This window comes from Callionymus lyra, chromosome 14 (genome assembly GCF_982586985.1).
Source record: "Callionymus lyra chromosome 14, fCalLyr1.hap1.1, whole genome shotgun sequence".
NCBI classification, from domain to species: Eukaryota; Metazoa; Chordata; class Actinopteri; order Syngnathiformes; family Callionymidae; genus Callionymus; species Callionymus lyra.
Window position 1 is genome coordinate 17793964 of NC_141831.1, and position 19038 is coordinate 17813001.

General features: G+C 38.7%; 2 protein-coding genes across 2 annotated transcripts in view; one reads left to right on the forward strand and one right to left on the reverse strand.

Annotated features, from left to right (window-relative positions):
* LOC148066238 (stAR-related lipid transfer protein 13-like) overlaps window positions 1–12444 on the reverse strand; it is a 54754-nt gene extending 42310 nt beyond the window's left edge. The window contains exons 1-3 of the mRNA XM_087806991.1: window positions 11905–12444; window positions 7092–7205; window positions 2952–3107 (exon numbers count right to left, since the gene is read on the reverse strand). Coding sequence (XP_087663117.1) covers window positions 2952–3107; window positions 7092–7205; window positions 11905–12426 — 792 coding nt within the window. The 5' untranslated portion in view covers window positions 12427–12444. The remainder of the gene's footprint in view (window positions 1–2951; window positions 3108–7091; window positions 7206–11904) is intronic.
* Window positions 12445–15694: 3250 nt separating this feature from the next.
* Window positions 15695–18958, forward strand: rfc3 (replication factor C (activator 1) 3). Its single transcript, XM_087807109.1, has 9 exons — window positions 15695–15849; window positions 16164–16301; window positions 16498–16565; window positions 16770–16867; window positions 17228–17409; window positions 17472–17608; window positions 17683–17781; window positions 18548–18617; window positions 18678–18958. The coding sequence occupies exons 1-9, from the start codon at window positions 15763–15765 to the stop codon at window positions 18867–18869; spliced, it is 1071 nt and encodes a 356-aa protein (XP_087663235.1). The 5' UTR covers window positions 15695–15762; the 3' UTR covers window positions 18870–18958.
* The last annotated feature ends 80 nt before the right edge of the window (window positions 18959–19038 follow it).

Genomic DNA, 19038 nt, shown 5'->3' on the forward strand with positions numbered 1-19038 from the left:
CGACAAGTTTAGGAGCATGTATTAGCAGAGGTGCTGTTAGTGTGTGTGTGTGTGTGTGTGTGTGTGTGTGTGTGTGTGTGTGTGTGTGTGTGTGTGTGTGTGTGTGTGTGTGTGTGTGTGTGTGTGTGTGTGTGTGTGTGTGTGTGTGTGTTTGTGTGTGTGTGTGTGTGTGTGTGTGTGTGTGTGTGTGTCTGTGTGTGTGTGTGTGTGTGTGTGCGCATGTGTGTGTGAAAGTTTGGACAGCTGTACTTTATCAGTCATGGTTTGGAGAAAATAAACCTTCTTCTTAGCATCAATCTGATCCCACGGCCCCTGCTGCTCCCGTCGCTACCTAAAGATCCACACAAGCCCACACATACACACAAGTTAATACACACACACACACACACACACACACTATTTTAAACTATCTAAGTACAGGGAGTAGTTATCAGGTTTTCTGTGTCGTAAAAGAAACAATGCACAAAGCAAACACATAAATAAACAGTTTGAAAAACGTTAGATCCTAAAGAGAGAAGCATATGGCAGCGACTCTACAGGTCGTGACCTCGACCTCTTCAGCAGCACTGGAGGAAGTACTCAAATACTTCAGCAAATACTTCAGCTTCAAGTTCAAAACAAGAAGTGTTTTTTTTCAAACCAGACATGTTATGTTTAAAGATATTTTGAAACCTAATGTGGAACAGGAAATATATTTATATTTGTATTATTATAGAGCTTATTCCTGACATTCATCCACAAATTAGCATCTTCAACTGCAAGTATATTTATTTTTTAATTTTCTCACTTTTTATCGAAGGCTTGAGGAGTTTTTCTTCTATTATTTCTCCTTCAGTCAAGGTAATGAGCAAATAAACGTGTATTTACTAAACAGGAAGTATGAATCTGATCCGTGTCAATCATCTCAATGTCATCCTTCTACTTGGACTGGCCCACTAACCTATGAATAAAGAATTTTATCAAATATGTTATAAAAACAGTTAGTACGTGGTGTAAGGCCAGGAGCTCCAGTTTAGATGACGTCCTCTAAGCGACGTAAAGTTGACAATAAAAACATGACATTTAAAGACGAATTGATGAAAAAATATCCACCAAAGCAAATGCTTTCCAATGTGCCTTTTGTGTCACGATGTTTGCACCGTCAACACGTTTATAATGTTAGTAAGTAAATGTTTTTTGTAAAGATCTTTCTAGACCAGGGTCACAAAGCACTTTAACAATCACAAACAATACACAGTTAAAATATAAACTTCAAAAGACCACATAGAGACAAACACAAGAGTTCCAGAAAACTGTTTCCTTCAATTGAGAAAAATCTCTAAATTTAGGAAAATGATGCCACAACACGATCAGGAGCTTATAATCCATGTGTTTGTATCTTCTCGTTTAGACTATTGTAACAGTTTGTTTTCATGTCTTAACAAGAAGGATCTGTCTCGCCTGCAGTTGATACACAACTCTGCAGCGATAATTCTGACCTGCTCTAGTAGAAGAACTCACATTTCTCCGATCCTTAAAACTCTTCACTGGCTTCCGGTTTCTTTCAGGATCAACTTTAAAATTCTGGTTCTTACTTTCAGAGCTATTCATGGTCAGGCTCCTCCTTACATCACTGATCTGATCCAGCCTTACACCCCAGCTCGGGCTCTGAGGTCTGTGGATCAGAATCTACTGATGGTTCCTGAACACGGTTCAGGACCAGAGGAGAGAAATCCTTCCAGGCTTTTGCTCCTAAGTTTTGGAACGATCTTCCTCTCTCTTTGTGTAGATTTTCTTTGTAGATGTTCCAGTTCATTTTATAAACCCTAAATTATTATTAAACATCTGTTTTTCATGTTTTTGCCAAACATTTAACAGGAAATAGTAGTAGATGCTGAACATCCTTCCGAAGATCTGTCTTTTTTTTTTTTTAGAACCTAATTTTTAATAGATTATTTAAAAAAAAAAATCATAGAATTAAAATATGAGATGCACAAGATTATATTTTAATACATGAATCTATTGTGGAAAAAAAGGGAATTGTGTATATTTGAAAAATAACAAAAAAAATAATATTAAAAATAATAAAATAAAACATAATGAATAAAAAAAAAACTAAATTGTGGATTTGCATTAATTAATAATAAAGTTATTTAATCGCAATATAACTATTACATTTAATTTACCTTATAAAAAAATTGCTGATGATGTTGCTCATATTCTTGCCATCCTCACACTTTTCTCTATACAGTGATACTTTCATCTTCATTTATAAGTGAAGCTCTGCCCTCTGTCTCCATGAATCTGTTTTGATTCACTGCCTCACTTTATGTCTGCTAGGTCTTAATTGATTAGTCATAACCTTTGTTGCTGCAGCCAGGAAGACGTTAACCAAACCCTGTCCTACGCCAAACTCTGGTTTTGTTAGAGGCCATGATATCGACGTGAACATCTACTTTGATTAGGAAAATAAATTCCCAAGGTTAGCGATGGTTTTACTGATGGTGACTCAAAGGTTCAATAATGTTTAGCAAGTCAAGTCAAAACCTCATGAATGGTTTCAAATAAAAGACTCTTGCTCTGAAGCTGGTCTCTCTGAGTCTCTGGCTGCTGTTGCCGCAGTGCTGACGGGGGAGAAAGGTGACCCTGCGTCATGCTGAACACAGCAGCGCTGCCTCCTCGCCTTTTCTCTTCCTCCTCCACGTCCTGACACAGCGGCAGAGAACATGCGGAGTGGACAGAAGCCCAGACAGAGGGAGGAGAATGACTCCAGACTAAATTTAGCCCTTCAGGGAAACTGAAAAAAAATGAAGTGACAGAACGTCACCCGTTCTATAAGAAGCTGAGGCCGAAACAGAAACGAAAGCTTGAGGTCTGAGGAGGAGGTGGAGGAGGAGGGACTGGGGGAGGACGGGGGGTCACCGGATGCTTCGACCTGTCAATCAATTGGAAGTGACAGACGTCTCTCTTACCTTCGCCCGTCGCGCGGTGAAGTGTGGAGACGACAGAGACGAGCGGGTCAGTGGCCTGCTCCGGGTCAAGGGTCGCGACCGTCGTCTGGCGAGGGGCTCAGGTTTGTCTGGACCTCTAGCGGACCCCTGCTCCGGCCCCGGGTCCAAAGGCTTGTCCTGGGTAAAGCAGAGCGAACGGGTGTCAGATGAGACTTATGCCTTAAAATCACAAAAAACACCAAAAATTAATTGATTGATCGTTATTCTTTTATCTTTATTTTCCCTAAAGTTCACGTTTTAAAAAACAGTAATGTATAAAATAATTAGAAATATAACAATACTACCGTATTTTCCGGACTATAAGTCGCAGTTTTTTTCATAGTTTGGCCGGGGGTGCGACTTATACTCTGGAGCGACTTATGTGTGAAATTATTAACACATTATTACCGGTATATCATTTCACATGTTATTTTCACACTAAACCGCAAGAGGGCGCTGTAGGCCTGAGTTGATAATTTCGACGTAGAAGAGGAAGCGCCGCATCTTCTACCTCCGGAGTTAGCGGAGTTGTTTAAAAGTAACACCGAGGATGAAGATTTCATTGGATTTGAGTTATTTGGAGTTACACGGATGGTTTGGTAAACTTCTTAGCATGTTATTTATGCTAAAGTTATCTGAATAACTCTTAATATGTTATGTTAACATACCAGGCACGTTCTCAGTTGTGTCATGTAACATTAGCATACCGTACAATTATTCAGCCTGTTGTTGTCTCTATTCTATTTTTATTTTAAATTGCCTTTCAAGATGACATGTCTGTTCTTGGTGTTGGATTTTATCAAAATAATTTCCGCCAAAAATGCGACTTATACTCCAGTGCGACTTATATATGTTTTTTCCCTCTTTTTTATGCATTTTATGGCTGGTGCGACTTGTACTCCGGTGCGACTTATAGTAAAATACGGTATATTTTTATCCTATTAAAGACTTTTTTCCCTGGCTTGAAAAAAAATACTGATCGTTCATGTTTCATTTAGTTTCCAGCAAAAGAGTTTCAACATCATGGTCTTCTCGTAAGCTTCGTGTCCTTCAGTGACCTTGTGTGTTGGACTGTAACTGTCAGAGCTGATAACGTTCCCTCATTCTAAAAGTTCCGCTCAGTTTTAAGGCGGGAAAGTCCGATTTTTCCCCCCCCCTGAACTCACAATTCAACTACTGTTCGCTTCAGTGAAAAGATCCGGTTGTGTGTTTCCTGCTCTTGACTTCACACAAGCACCGCTGAGAATAGTTTTCCAATCAACTGTGGGTAGTTTCCCTGAACACTCGAGATTATATTTCTGGAATGAAAAGAAAGTTTTTCAACGATGAACGATCCATGACGGTGACTATAAAAACATGTTTTTGTCGAGATCATTGTTACAGATGTTTCTGTGGATATATTTATTTAGCTTTTGTGTGACGTTTCTTTAGGGTAAGACTTTGATGAAATCTCTAAAACTTTGGATGTTTCTAAACACATTGCTGTTGTTTTAATTATTTTTATTTATTGTTACCGTTACTGTGAGAAGCATAGTTTTTGTGTCTCTTTTTAAATCATCAATATAGTCAATTTTAAAAAAGTCTTTTAAAATGCTCGATTGGTATAAAAGTTGTTAAAACTGCAATATGTAGTATTGAATAAATTGTTTCTGGCTCCCCCCAGTGTCAAAACAGTGTAGATTCAATGTCATTGAACCTGTTTTGCCAAATACTGCATGAACTTTGTTTAGAAAACATGTGTTTACTTTCTTGCTTTCGCTTCCAGGTAGCTTCAAAAAAGTCTATTAGTCAAGACTGTTTAAAATAAAAATAGAATATATAAAAAATAATAATAATAATGTTGAAAAGTTACGTATTGCGGGTTTGAAAATCTAGCGGTTATTTGTATGTTTATATTAATCCAGTTATGAAGGTCAACGTTGGATCTGAAACAATAGCTAGCGATGTAGTACTACAGTGACTCACAGAGTAATACGACAGTGACTTGCAGAATAATACTTAAGTGATTCAGAGCAACACTTCAGTGACTCATGCAGAGTAATACTTCAGTGAATCACAGAGTAATATTACAGTGACTTGCAGAGTAATACTTCAGTGACTCAGAGTAACACTTCAGTGATTCATTCAGAGTAAAACTTCAGTGACTCACAGAGTAATATTACAGGGACTTGCGGAGTAATACTTCAGTGACTCACAGAGTAATACGACACTGACTTGCAGAATAATACTCCAGTGATTCAGAGTAACACTTTAGTGACTCATGCAGAGTAATACTTCAGTGACTCACAGAGTAATATTACAGTTACTTGCAGAGTAATACTTCAGTGACTAAGAGTAACACTTCAGTGACTCATTCAGAGTAAAACTTCAGTGACTCACAGAGTAATATTACAGGGACTTGCAGAGTAATACTTCACTGACTCAGAATAACACTTCAGTGACTCATTCAGAGTAAAACTTCAGTGACACACAGAGTAATATTACAGGGACTTGCGGAGTAATACATTAGTGACTCATGCAGAGTAATACTTCAGTGACTCACAGAGTAATATTACAGTGACTTGCAGAGTAATACTTCAGTGACTCAGAGTAAAACTTCAGTGACTCACAGAGTAATATTACAGTGACTTGCCGAGCAATTCTTTAGTGACTAATGCAGAGTAATACTTCAGTTACTTAGAGTAATACTTCAGTGACTCACAGAGTAATACTTCAGTGACTCACAGAATAATATTACAGTGACTCGCGGAGTAATACTTCTCAGTTACTCACAGTGCGGCTTGGTAGTTTAGCCATATTTGAGCACTGTGTACCACGTATAATCGGTTTTAGGTCAGTAAGTAAAACCATAATTAATACATAAACCTCATAATTAAAAACTTCAACTGGCTCCATGTTCAGGTCAAAGCTCAGAAGAACTTGCGTCAATCAATTCAAAAAATTAAAAACCCAACATCTTGTTCGCACGTGTTGAAAACGACGGACAAACTTCCACGATAACTCTAAGATCCGACACGTCTGCTCTTCAGCGAGCGTTGCCGAAACAGAAGACCACCCTGCCGGCAAATTAAGCTCCCTTCAGTGTTACATGAAAATACTCGACGGAGAAAGTGAGTGGGAAAAGTTTTACAATGCATCTCCAGACTTTCCAGACAGTTTGATTGAGATTATCCTGATTAAACGCAGGCTTTTAATAGAATTCCTGACGTTCTGGGCTGTTGCTTTAAGAGCACTTTGAGGTTACTTAGATTTACACTTGGTGAGGATAATGAGGCTGGAATTCCCAGCGAGCAGAGAACGAAGACGGAGACCCTCGTTCTTCCTCCACCAAACACGTGAAGAGAGCGTTTAAAAAAATGCCGAGCTGGTGTGACCTCAGCACTTACTATCCGTGTTGCTTCACGGCTCTTCAGGCAGATCGGAGTGAGACTGGAGACGCTGGTAAAACCCCAGGCAGGAGAACATCACCACCATCACCACCATCACCACCATTACTGGAATTAATCTTCCACTAGTTAACTAGAGCGAGGCTGGCAGCACACGCCTGGAAATATGTGGAAGACTGTCTGCGTGTGGCATTATTCAACTGTCATATGTTCTTTTATGGATCATGAACACCAGCCGTCTCATCGTCTGCACGCTTTAATGGGAACACGGAGATCAAATCATAAACGCTAGAAAAATCTATGACAGGTTGTTTTTTTTCTGCTCCGCGTTCATTTCTCAACAATATATTCGTGCTCGACGAGTCACAAGCTTTTGTGAAAGATTGTTTAAACAAACGACAAGTAAAACGATTGCATTCATATATACGTGTTTATTCTACTTATAACAAAATAAATATAGCGCGGTTTCGTAGTATTACGCTACAAGGCGTAATACTTGAGTGCCACGCAGCGTAATACTACAGTGACTCTGAAATAATACTACAGTGACTCGTGGAGTAATACTTTACTGCCTTGCGGAGTAATACTACAGTGACTGGCAGGATAATACTACAGTGACTCGCGGAGTAATACTACAGTGACTCGCGGAGTAATACTACAGTGACTCGCGGAGTAATACTACAGTGACAAAACTAAACATATAAGAACTTCTATAATATGAATAAATATGACTCACCTGGATGCTCTTCTTTGTCAAGTCTGCTTGGGAAGGAGTTTTGCTTTCAGGGACCTCGTCTCTGAGTTGATCCAGTTTGTTCATCAACACGATCATGGAGTCGCACGCGTCAGCCTGGACAACACAAACAAAACACTATAACACTATAATATTGAATATTTTATACTTGAAATTTAACGTAACAGCTTCAAACTGTCAAAAACTATTCTCTGACCGGCTGATACATGATTCATCTTTATCTTTATCTTTCATCACCTCTTACACCGACATATTTATCTTAATATTCAGGACAGAATTATGTTTTATCTAAGATAAGATAAGACATTCCTTTGGATTTCCTACAGTTGGGAAAGTTTAGTTACCACAGCACAAGAGATTTGAAAAAAATACACATTAGATTAAACATACAGTACACATACCGGATAAACAAAAACAAGAGATTTAATATATAAAAAGAAATATAGACAATTGTAAATATATTAAAAAAATCTCAAGAACAAGAAACAATTACACTTTTCACTGCAGAAGTACAGAAGTTGGAGCAGGGAGTCATAAACAACAACATTATATTATTTTTATTATATAATCTGAAGGCAGTGGGAAACATGGAGCTGCAAAAAAAAGTAACATAAGTAATATCTAAAAACTCAAGGGCTGGGGGCCATTAAAGGCCTACAAAGTCATATTATGTGGTCCGTAAGTCCTTAAGACGCAAATTCCATTTACAAAGATTTCGGCCAAAACGATTACAGTACTCTTAGGTACAAATTTTATAAGACCTACTGCAACTGTTGCAGTGCATTATGGGACTACATAAACATAAGAGAAGCAGATGGAGTGCACGAATGCGCCTCCCCAGATACAACACTAATAGGGACTCATTCCTTCCTCGGGCTATTAGGCTGTTTAATTCTGAGTCTGGGGGCAGGAGTGGAGTGAATGTTATTCTATGTTGATCTTCATATCCTTTTATTTGTGTTACTTCCTTTGATATATGTTCTTTATATTTGAAATTTGTTCTTATTATTTGCACTTTGTTCTTATTATTGTTTTTATGAATCTATCGTCTGTGTCTGCTGTGAACTGGAATACCAATTTCCCAAAGATCTCCAGAATCCATCCATCCATCCATCCATCCATCCATCCATCCATCCATCCATCCATTCTAAACTAATGATAAACACTTCAGTTATTGAATCATTTAATTTTCATGTATTATTTAATTTCATTTTAATTATTACACTTTTATATTCCAACTTTAATGAGCAAGTCACGTATTCAAATGCATTATATTTTACTTATTTACTTTCTTTTCTTTTATTAAATGAATCATTTATTGCAAACCACAACATCATTTGTCAATATTGACAATAAACATTTCAGATTCTGATTCAAGTCATAGCATTAGTGGCGTCAGTGCTTAGATATTGATAGATTGGCCTTCTAAGAAAAGTTGTCAGAACAAGAACACACTTTTAAGGCTCTTTTGGAAAAAGCATTATGAAGACACAACCGCCGGCTTATGCCTCCCGTCGGCTCCACACCCTTTTCGGTCACGCGGCGTGACTGAGACACTTGTTCGCCGGTCGCTCAGGAAAATGAACAAACTGCTTTGTCTCTGGACCGGGCCTGCCAAACCCCGCAGTCCCACAGGCTGATAGCAGCACATTGGGGCCCTTTGAGGAGCCCTAGAGTCCAAAGGCAGCCCACTCAGTGACTTACTCACACCGGCGAGGAGCCTCCCACCCGCCCACACACACGCTCGCACAAACACACCCCTCTGTCCGCTCCCCATTCCAAAAACCCATCATGTTGACCAAATGATCTGCAGCGAGGGGCTCGATGGTAAACACACTTCCTGTGTGTTGGAGCCCCCCCCCCACGAGACCCCTCCACTCCAGAGCACAGAACGCCGTCTGTGAGCACCAGGGCGCTATTTTTACCCTCACAGGCGGAGGCAGCATGTGGGAGGTTATTCAGAGGAAACACACACACACACACACACACACACACACACACACACACACACACACACACACACACACACACACACACTGGAGGGTGGACTCACATCATAGGATGCATATTTCAAAACGACGCACTCGATGCTCATGAAAAGTTAACTAGATTCTCCTCAGAGGAAGAAGCTTTTTAATACGTCCACTGAAGATCGCTTCATTATTCGACAACCGGCGCCGAGGGAAGGATGCTGTCGTGATACATCACGGCCTGTAAAGAGTGTCGAAAATAGTTTGTATTTACTAACACTTTTTAGGGGGGTACACTTTACACCAACTTCAGAAATTTGATAAAAAAAATATGCCACTAAACATGGTATACAGTCAGTCTATATACAGGAATATTATATATATATTGTATATGAAGGTGTAAATGTTGTGTCGCGGCATTTATTTAGAACAAGTTTAAGATAAAAAAACAACAAAGCAGGTCAGAGAGGGTCTTTGAAAGTGCAACACAAGGAGAAGAAAGGCTTTCATATCAGGCCTGGCGCTCGCAGACTTCGGTGTGAATGTGTCGGTGACTCTGGGTCACTCTGACAGGTGTGTGTGCTGCTGCCATAATGCACACACAAACACACATGACACACACGTTTACTGATTGTTGCACCTTATTTTAATAAAGTCCCTCCAATAATCCTTAATCCACACATGCCATGATCTATTATTTGATTTTATAATTTTTTTTTAAATTAAAGTACTTTTAAAGTAAATTCAAAACTTTCATTTTACTCATACTTACGTATTTTTGAGTAAAATATTAACCAAAACGCTACCTTTGTAGTTTACGGTGAACGAAGTGAAGGAAAAAGGGTGATAAAAATTTTCCAAATGAGAGACACATGTCTTCATGCTACACTTGGTTAAAGCGTTTAATTGTGTTTTTATAAGACTATTTTTATATAAACATTTAAATTGAGATTTAAATCTGTTATTTTTTTCCGGGCACAAGAGAAACTCTCAACACCTGCCGTAGCAATATTTCATTTCTAATCAGGATGATTAATTAACTTAATATTATTCTAGTTCATTGACTTGACACTGAAAGAATGGTAGATTTAACAATGCTGCTCTCTAGTGTTCAAGTTGAATATTGCAGGTTTCTGACGGTATGATTTAGCTCTTTTATAATTAACGAATGAGGAAATATGTCCGATTTGTTTAAAAAAAAAAATCGAAATCCATTCAATTTCATCGAAATCTTCATAAAGCTAAACTGGAGCACGTAATCTATCTTTATTCTCTATTTTCACTCTGAATCAAGAATGTCTTGGGAGCCATCATTTTAGCAACTTGTTAAAATGTTTAAATAAAGTTTTGTTTATTAATAGATCCTTCAGTAATTAATGATGTTTCACAGCAAATGGAGATATTTTCTGTCTTTGTTGCTGCAGCTTCCAAGTGAATGTTTTGGGATGTAGAAGGAAATGGAGCGAGCAGAGGAACATAAACACAGGAGGATGAAACACCCTAAACACAAAAGTGTTGACGTGAATTGAAAGCAGAATTAAAGTAGCAGCCTAAGGTGGTGACAAGAAGTTAAAAAAAATGCTGAGGCGGGTGGGCACCGCAGAGAGGTACGTATAGGAAGGAGGAGAAGAGGAAGTTGAAAGAGGAAGTTTATGGAAACAATGAAGGGGTTTGCAGGTGGTCAGTTTGAAAAAGATTGACTGAGGGAAATCCCAATGTGACGACTCCTGCAGCGACTCCAAAAAACAACAACTAAATGCGATAAAAAAATACTAATAAAAATGTTTTCTTCTGCTTTGACAAGGAGAAGTTGAAGATCGCTTGGTCAGATAAAAACTCAACAACGTATGGAAAAGTAATTACTATATATTTTTAATTCAATATTTTTAAAATATATTTACTACATAAGTATGTATTTTAAGTGAAATACAAAACCATGTTTTTTTGACAAGATGATCCAGTTGTCTGAATTAAGTTTGATTTTTACAAGGAAGGTCAAGTGTAGCTTAACTTTTTCAGGGCTGGAAAGACGTAAGCTTTATAAAAGAAAGGATCTAAGCAAATATAAAAGCTTCTCTAAGGTTGAGGTATTCATAGATTTATTTTAAATTATCTGCACATACTTTGATTTTTAAAGTCAATCTAATCTAATCTAATGTTCAGACATTTACTGGCAGTGGTGGGCAATTCAATTTCCCTCAGGGGCCACATTTTAAACACCGGTGTGAGGGGCCCTTGAGCAAAAACGAAGACGAAGACAATATAAAATTATTGTAAAAAATCGAAATATTCCAATAATCATTATTTCATATAACTTTTTTTATATGATATTAAAGAACCTTTTAAAAATATGAATTTAAAATGTTTTAAGGGCAATAAATACTAAAATAAATGACAAAAGTAGAGGATATAAGTCCTAAAACTAAAGCCCTATTGTCATATTTAGAAACTAGAAATAAATAATATAAAAAAAATACAAAATCAAAGTGTAAATTAGTAAGTGATATTGTTATTATGAGGACCACAAAATAAGATTCAGTGAGTTGTATGTGGACCCAGGGCCTCACTTTGCCTAGGCCTTTTTTTAGAGTAAAGTTGAAAAAAAAAAGAATTTGGTGGAAACTCTGTCTATTTTGGTCATTTAATGAAACAAAGTTCTGCAGGTTAGTCGACCCCAGAAAGAGGAGGGGCCCTGGATAATGAAAACAAACTGATTGGTCAGAAGGTTCCTGTTGCTAGATAGAACAATTCAATTCATTATTGTTACCTCACTAGATTCTCCAGAATGTTTGAGAACTGATTCTAAAAAGGAGTCGGAGTTGTACCTGCTTCAGGTTCTTCTGTGCTGCTGCTGCTGCTTCTTCTTCTAGATGCCTGGTGTGTTTCTGCCAAACTGGAGATCCATTCATCTGGACTTTCCTCACATACTTCCTGTTCCTGCTGAGATTTCTGCGGCGGTGGCTCATCACGTACTCCTTGTACTGTATGTTGTCGGAGAAATCGTCGTCCTCTTGCCCGTCCCTGCTGGACGAGGACGACTGGTCGCCGTCTGAGCTCTCGTGGTCAAACGCCTCATGGCCGCAGAAGACGATGGCGCCGGGTTTGTGCTTCACAATCCTCCGATCTTCAGAGTTACTGCTCTTCTTCTCAGAAGACTCCTGTGTCTGGACAAGTTCTGCTTGATCGTTCTCCCTCTGTTCGGGCCCAGGATCTCCTGAACCGTGTCCACTCAGGTGCGGCTCAGGTGGGTCACAGGCGGAGTTACTCCCCATCATTACTTCAACACTTTGAACATGACTGGCCCTGTTGCCCGGAGCTGTGAGCAGCAGAGGATCAGGTTCAGACATGGTTTACTGCTGGAGGTTGGACTTGACCTGGAAAGGTCATTCAAACGGGACACCTTCTGCCGGGGGGCAGGAAGGGCATCCGAACTCCTGCTGGAGCTTCATATGTGACCAGAGAAGCGTCTTAGGTCCTTTTCAGTTCAGGCACCTTTCAACAGATGGAGCTTCAGTCGAGTCTGTGGGAGGAAAGAAATAAATGATGATGTATATTCATCAGATTAACACTTTTAATTCAATATTTAATTTATAATTATGACTGCATAATCAAGGAAGGAATACACATTTTTTCATTACAATTGATCAATAGATTTGAAATTTCCAAAGCTATAGTTATTATCAAATTTTACTATTTATACAAATATATCTATTAACTTAATAGTTTTATATATATTTCCATCACTTTTAAATGTAGTTTTACACTATTTTCCCATTTAGGCGTTTCGTAATTAAGGATCTCTTGTGATTCAAGATACACTATTGAAAACATGCAGAAAAGTTCAATTAAACAACGCAAAGATGTAACTTTAAGAAGCTTTTTAACACTCAGTTTTCTCTGCGTGTCACAAATTATTTTGCCTCAAACATGCTTTTTCCTCCTGGATATTTTGGGAGGAAGCCCACACACCCTTTTCCTTCACGGCTACTTCATCCAGCAGCTTCTGGATGTTTGGAGTCAACGAAAGATTTAAGTTAAAGTTTCAGATTCAAATCTCTCCTGAATGTTCTGGTGTCGCGAGAGATTCACTGAAACATGAAAAAGTTGTTCCCGAAAACAAAGAGGATTTCAACTCACCACTGGGTTTTTTCTGGGCTTGATGACTTGTTTTCACAGCAGGGACTGGAACCGGTGAGTGGGAATGCTGAATGTGTGACTACTGTAAAGGTATGAAAGGTTGTGAGGGGAGGGGGAAAAAAAAGAAGAGGAAACTCCCCCCACCCACATTACCTCAGCAGAAGTCGTTCCACAGGCAGGTGTGTGTGCGTTCAAGGAATGTTAAGTTATGTTGTGTAAATGTAGGAGTGATAAGATGTTGCAGATTGATTTTAAATCTGTGTGTGTGTGTGTGTGTGAGAGAGAGAGGGAGAGAGAGGGCGAGGGAGTCTCCTCCTCTCATCCTGTCCTTGTCGTTGCTGCACAAAGTTGCAAGAAGCCGCTGACTTTTGACCCCACGGGGCAAATTCCTCAACAGAACATGAGGTCATTTTCCAAACACGTCTTTATTTCCGCTACATTTTGCCCCTTTTTGACCGAGCGAACGCTGGCGTTGACCTTTAAAAACAGACGAGGACTCGGAGAGTTTTAGTCCGACTGTGGAATTCCACAAGTTTTTCCAGCAAATATTGAATTTTTCTGTTTTGTATGTTCACCTTGACGATAACATTTAGCCTGATGGGGCCCGTTGACCCCCCGGGTCTTGTAGTGGTTCTGGTCAAGGTTGGTGTCGCTTTCTAGAGACGTGAAGTGACTTTTAAATCAAAAAATGACATTTTACAATATTTTTTTGTTTGAATAGTAAGAAAACCTTTTATATTGAATTAAAAATGTATATGTGTTCAGGCATTAATTGATAAAAAATTGAAACCAATCATAAGAAAACCAACTTCTTTCACCTAACATTTTATTTATTTGGTTGTTTTTTTTAATTATCATCTTTTTTTTTATTATTTAGATTTTCAAATATTTATCAATGTATTTTTTTTTAATATTCTTTCCAAATTTACTTACAATTTACTTCTTAACATCTTTTTTTCCCCAATTATATTTCTATAATTGTGCCTGCAGTTTTTGCATTTTTTAAAAGACAAATATTTTACGATTTTAACTTAAGTAGTTTAAAGAGAATGAATGAATTGTCAATATTTCAATATTCTTACTTTATTTCGGGTTTTTTCCACAGATATATTGTGCAAGAATCTCCATAGAGCTTCAAACTGTTACAGTAAATCCTTATATTGTCATTTATCATTCATTTATCTTCCTGAATAGGAGTAAATCCTTGATAGTTTTTCTGTAAATTAAATTTTAACACAATTTCAGAAGTATATTTTTAGAACAGATGAGAAATAATACCTCCATTAGACTCTTTTTTCTGATTGATAGCAGCAAAGTTTACTCAGCATTGATGGTTCATCAGTGACACGTCAGTTGTGTAGGAGGCTGCACGTGAATTTCACTCAAACATGCGTTTCAACAGATGCTGAGTCGACCTGCTGAGACACGCTTGTCCATGTGCAGGATTCCTGTCACAGTAGCGCATCACCACCTGTGTCTGACTGAAGAGAGACAGATGAAGATTAAATCTTATCATTTTTGACGAAAAACAAGTCCCCAATAATGTCTTTAACGTCAGGGATAATTTGCTGCTGTGACTTTGAGTCTTGTTTATGTTGCAGGACGTGTTTATCGCATTCTTTCATGAGATTATAAGATCTTTCATCTAAATCCCTTTGCTGTCAGAACATAAATAATCCTGAACAGTTGAAGGTGATAACCTTTCTTGTGGTATTCCAATAGACCAGGGGTCGACAACATTTCTGCCATTTAGGATCGTTTCCCTCAAACTTGAAACTAATACCCAGTAAAGTTTGACTCTTTACTCTATGAGAAATTGTTTTTTTTAAATAAAGTTCCATTAAAATGTCAGTAAAGAAACTAACTATACTCGTAAAAAGGAAGCAGCAACTTATTCAAATAATAGAATAAATATAAATTAAATGGGTGATATTTGATCACATTATTGTTATTATTGTTTACTCTAAATTGCAGGAGCTACATCCAATGTCTGAAGGAGCCACATGTATATAGACCCCTGGAATATACAGTTAGTTTTCTTGTATACAATAAATTAATAAATTAATAAATTATTACTTGAGACTTGGGACTGTCTCAGACTTTAGGTCAAGCTAAAAAAAGCAAAATATGATAAACTAACATGTAAATACATATTTTTAATGTGTATATCATTATTGTCTATTTATTTCGTTTAGAAAATGTTAACAATAAGATCAATTCTAGATGTTTGGACAATTAAGGTATTTGGTGTTTGTTTTTGCAAATGCAGAAACATGAACATTTTGTGAAACACTTAAAACATTAAAAAAGGACGCTCTTCAAGTTGTTAAGTTAAATATTCATAAACGTATTCATTATTACCTTCTCAGCAAATGAAACGCGCAGTTCTAGGTTCTATAGAAACGCTAAACATGTTTTGTCCTTTTCCACTTCCTGTAGCGTCACCGGAAACCAGCTCATGAGAAGTTTTCGCGGGAGTTTAGCTGCAGCTGCAGGCGACTGTCAAGCGTCAACAGGGACGAAAACATCTTTTATTTTGTCTAAAGATGAGTCTGTGGGTGGACAAATACAGGCCGAGCTCGCTCGCTAAACTCGACTTTCACAAGGAACAAGCGACACAGCTGAAGAACTTGGTAAATAACTGCGACGTTGATGCTAAATGTTTATGCTAGCTTAGCTAACATACAGACAACAACACTGCAATAACACACTGTTTTAATAGAATTATGAATGCATGAGTTGTTTTAAATGATGTTCTCAATAACAACATAACGCTAAGCAAGACCTGTAAACAAAAAAATAAAATGATCACGAATAAAAGTAGCTTAAAAACAAGAAAAATGTTGGATCTTTGTCTGTTAATTCGTCAATTTCGATTTTGTTTCACATTTCACGTTAAAATAAGTCTTGATCCATTGAATCTCTTGAATCTCTCTCGTTGTTTTAGGTGCAATGTGGTGATTTCCCACATTTACTGGTCTATGGACCGTCAGGTGCTGGAAAGAAGACGCGCATCATGTGTTTGCTGAGGGAACTGTACGGAGCTGGAGTGGAGAAGCTTCGCATTGAGCATCAAACCATTGTGGTAAGAAGAAGAAGAAGAAGAAGATCAGGACACGGTAGAGGAAGCTGGTTGTTTGGCTTTGTCACGCCGAGTTATTCAACAAGTTCCAAACCATTTATGACAAAATAAATGGTCATTAAAATAACCCAACGTGTTTAAAACGATGAGAGAAAAGGAAGCAGAAATGAATGTGGTTTCTTTTCCATTTGTGTGTCAGGCGCCCTCTAAGAAGAAAATCGAGGTCAACACCATCGCCAGCAACTACCACTTAGAAGTCAACCCCAGGTGAGCTTTAACTTGCCTTACATCCTGTGACCTGGAGGCCCGAAAACCGTTCACCTTGACCCCAGGGGCAACACGAGGGATACTAAAAACATATTTGTTTTCTTACCTCCGGGTCGCCTTGACCCCTGAGATGACACAAGGGTAAACGTTGATTCAAAGTGTTGTTGTGTTAATGATGTGATGTTGACTCTTTTCCCCGAACAGTGACGCAGGAAACCAGGACCGCGTGGTGATCCAGGAGCTGATCAAAACTGTGGCTCAGTCCCAGCAGATCCAGTCGAGCACACAGAGGGAGTTTAAAGGTACGTTTTTCTTAAAGCTAGCTGCTGTCACACAACCGTATGCATGGAGAACATCGGTACACGACTGTATAAAACAATACTTTATGCTTTTTGGCGTTCAAATCATATTTTGAAATCTTATCGCAATAACTGAGAACAAGAGGATACAGTCGACTCCAGTAGCTTTTAAAGCTGTTGTTAGGACATAGTCTAGTTTCAAAACTAATGAAAGCAGTTATGATTTCATCAAGAGTCATGTGGTCTGTAAATTCTGCAACACCAGAGTCAAGTACAAAAGTATCACGATATATCGTCAACCCTGTATTTTATTGCCAGATTCTTGCCAATACACACCCCTAATCGCCAGTACTATCTTTCCAGTGGTCCTGCTAACGGAAGTCGACAAGCTCACCAAGGATGCCCAGCATGCTTTGCGCCGGACGATGGAGAAGTACATGTCCACGTGCCGACTGATCCTCTGCTCCAACTCCACCTCTAAAGTCATCGGGCCGATCAGGAGCCGTTGTCTGGCCATCAGAGTTCCTCTGCCCAGCACCGAGGAGGTCGAACGCAGCTTCTCTCCTTCGCCCGGCATCTGAGTCGCTAACTAGCTTCGTGTTCACAGGTCTGCAGCATTCTCACGTCCGTCTGCAAAAAAGAGGGTCTGACTCTCCCGCCGGAGCTGGCCAAGCGGATTAGCGAGAAGTCGGGCCGGAATCTCCGTAAAGCTCTTCTCATGAGCGAAGCTTGCAGAGTGCAGCAGTACGTGACCCTTTCACCCTGTATTCTTTTTATTTATTATTTTTATTTATTTATTATTTGTTGCCCGTGTGCAGGTATCCGTTCTCATCAGACCAAGAAGTTCCAGAAACGGACTGGGAAGTTTACCTGAGAGAAACTGCAAACGCCATCGTCAGTCAGCAGAGCCCACAGAGGTCAGTATAGTCCTTAAAGTAAAAGAGTTTCATTTTCTATTGTAGTCTTTGTATTAAATTCTCTATTTTTTAATAGAATAACAGTTTTTTCTTTTAAGATGGGAACTTTAGTAGAGGTAGAATTTTGCTAGAATTTGATCTTTAGTTTTTAAACACTTGTTTTAATTAATGGTTGACTACTGATTAAGTAATATTCCAGACCGGGGGGGAAAAAACAGCAAAAGCTATTTCATCAAGTTAGCAGTTAGCTTCATCTTCTTAGCAAATAATTAACCCATAATTTCATGTTTTTACTTGGCTGAGAATTTGGATACAAGATAATATCGATACATTCAGAGAATGCAATATTTTTTCCAGTTTGTTTATTCCTGTGTTGCAATTACACGTCCATCCAAAATATGGCAGTAGTTATAAGGTCCTTTAAAGCTAAAGGAATATTAAAATCCTACAAGATCCTAGATATGACTGAGGATGAGAGGATACAGATGATATGTATGTCCAAATATCAGCTTTTTAAAGCTGGTGTTTTGGTTTCAAAACAAATAAAAGTAGTTTTGACTTCGTCAAGAGTCATGTGGTCTGTAAATTCTGCAACACCAGAGTCAAGTACTCAACAGTACTACAAATAAATCCTGTTCATTACAGTATCACAATATTTTTCATAGTGTCAGATCGCCAATACACGCCCGTAGTTTTAACCTGGCTCAGAATCTATCCAACCATGTGAAAGAATCGACTTGGATTTGAACGCACCCTTCTGTTCCAGGCTGCTGGAGGTGCGAGCTCGACTCTACGAACTGCTGACTCACTGCATCCCTCCCGAGATCATCATGAAGGTTCGTCTCCGCTCTGTCTTCCCTTTGCTGCTGGTCACTGACGGCCTGACCGTTCCTCAGGGTCTGGTGAAAGAACTGCTGAGCAACTGCGACGGACAGCTGAAGACAGAGGTGGCACACATGGCCGCTTTTTACGAACACCGGATGCAGCTCGGGAGCAAATCCATCTACCACCTGGAGGCCTTCACCGCCAAGTTCATGGCCATGTACAAGAAGTTCATGGAGGACGGCCTGGACGCCATGATGTTTTAGCTCTGACTGGACTCAAGCGTGGTGGCGAAGGTGGAATATTATTCGCAGTTTATCTATCAAAACAAACAATAAATCATTTGTTACATTGTGTTGAAGCAGATTTGAGATGTAAGCTTTAATTACGGTACAAAATGTCAAACATTTCACGATTCTTTTTTCACACCAAGGT

Coding starts and splice junctions, on each gene's coding strand:
- rfc3 (XM_087807109.1), top strand. CDS start 15,763: ATGAGTCTGTGGGTGGACAAATACAGGCCGAGCTCGCTCGCTAAACTC. Junction 16,302..16,497: donor TTGAGCATCAAACCATTGTG/GTAAGAAGAAGA, acceptor TTTGTGTGTCAG/GCGCCCTCTAAGAAGAAAAT. Junction 17,410..17,471: donor CTCTGCCCAGCACCGAGGAG/GTCGAACGCAGC, acceptor TCGTGTTCACAG/GTCTGCAGCATTCTCACGTC.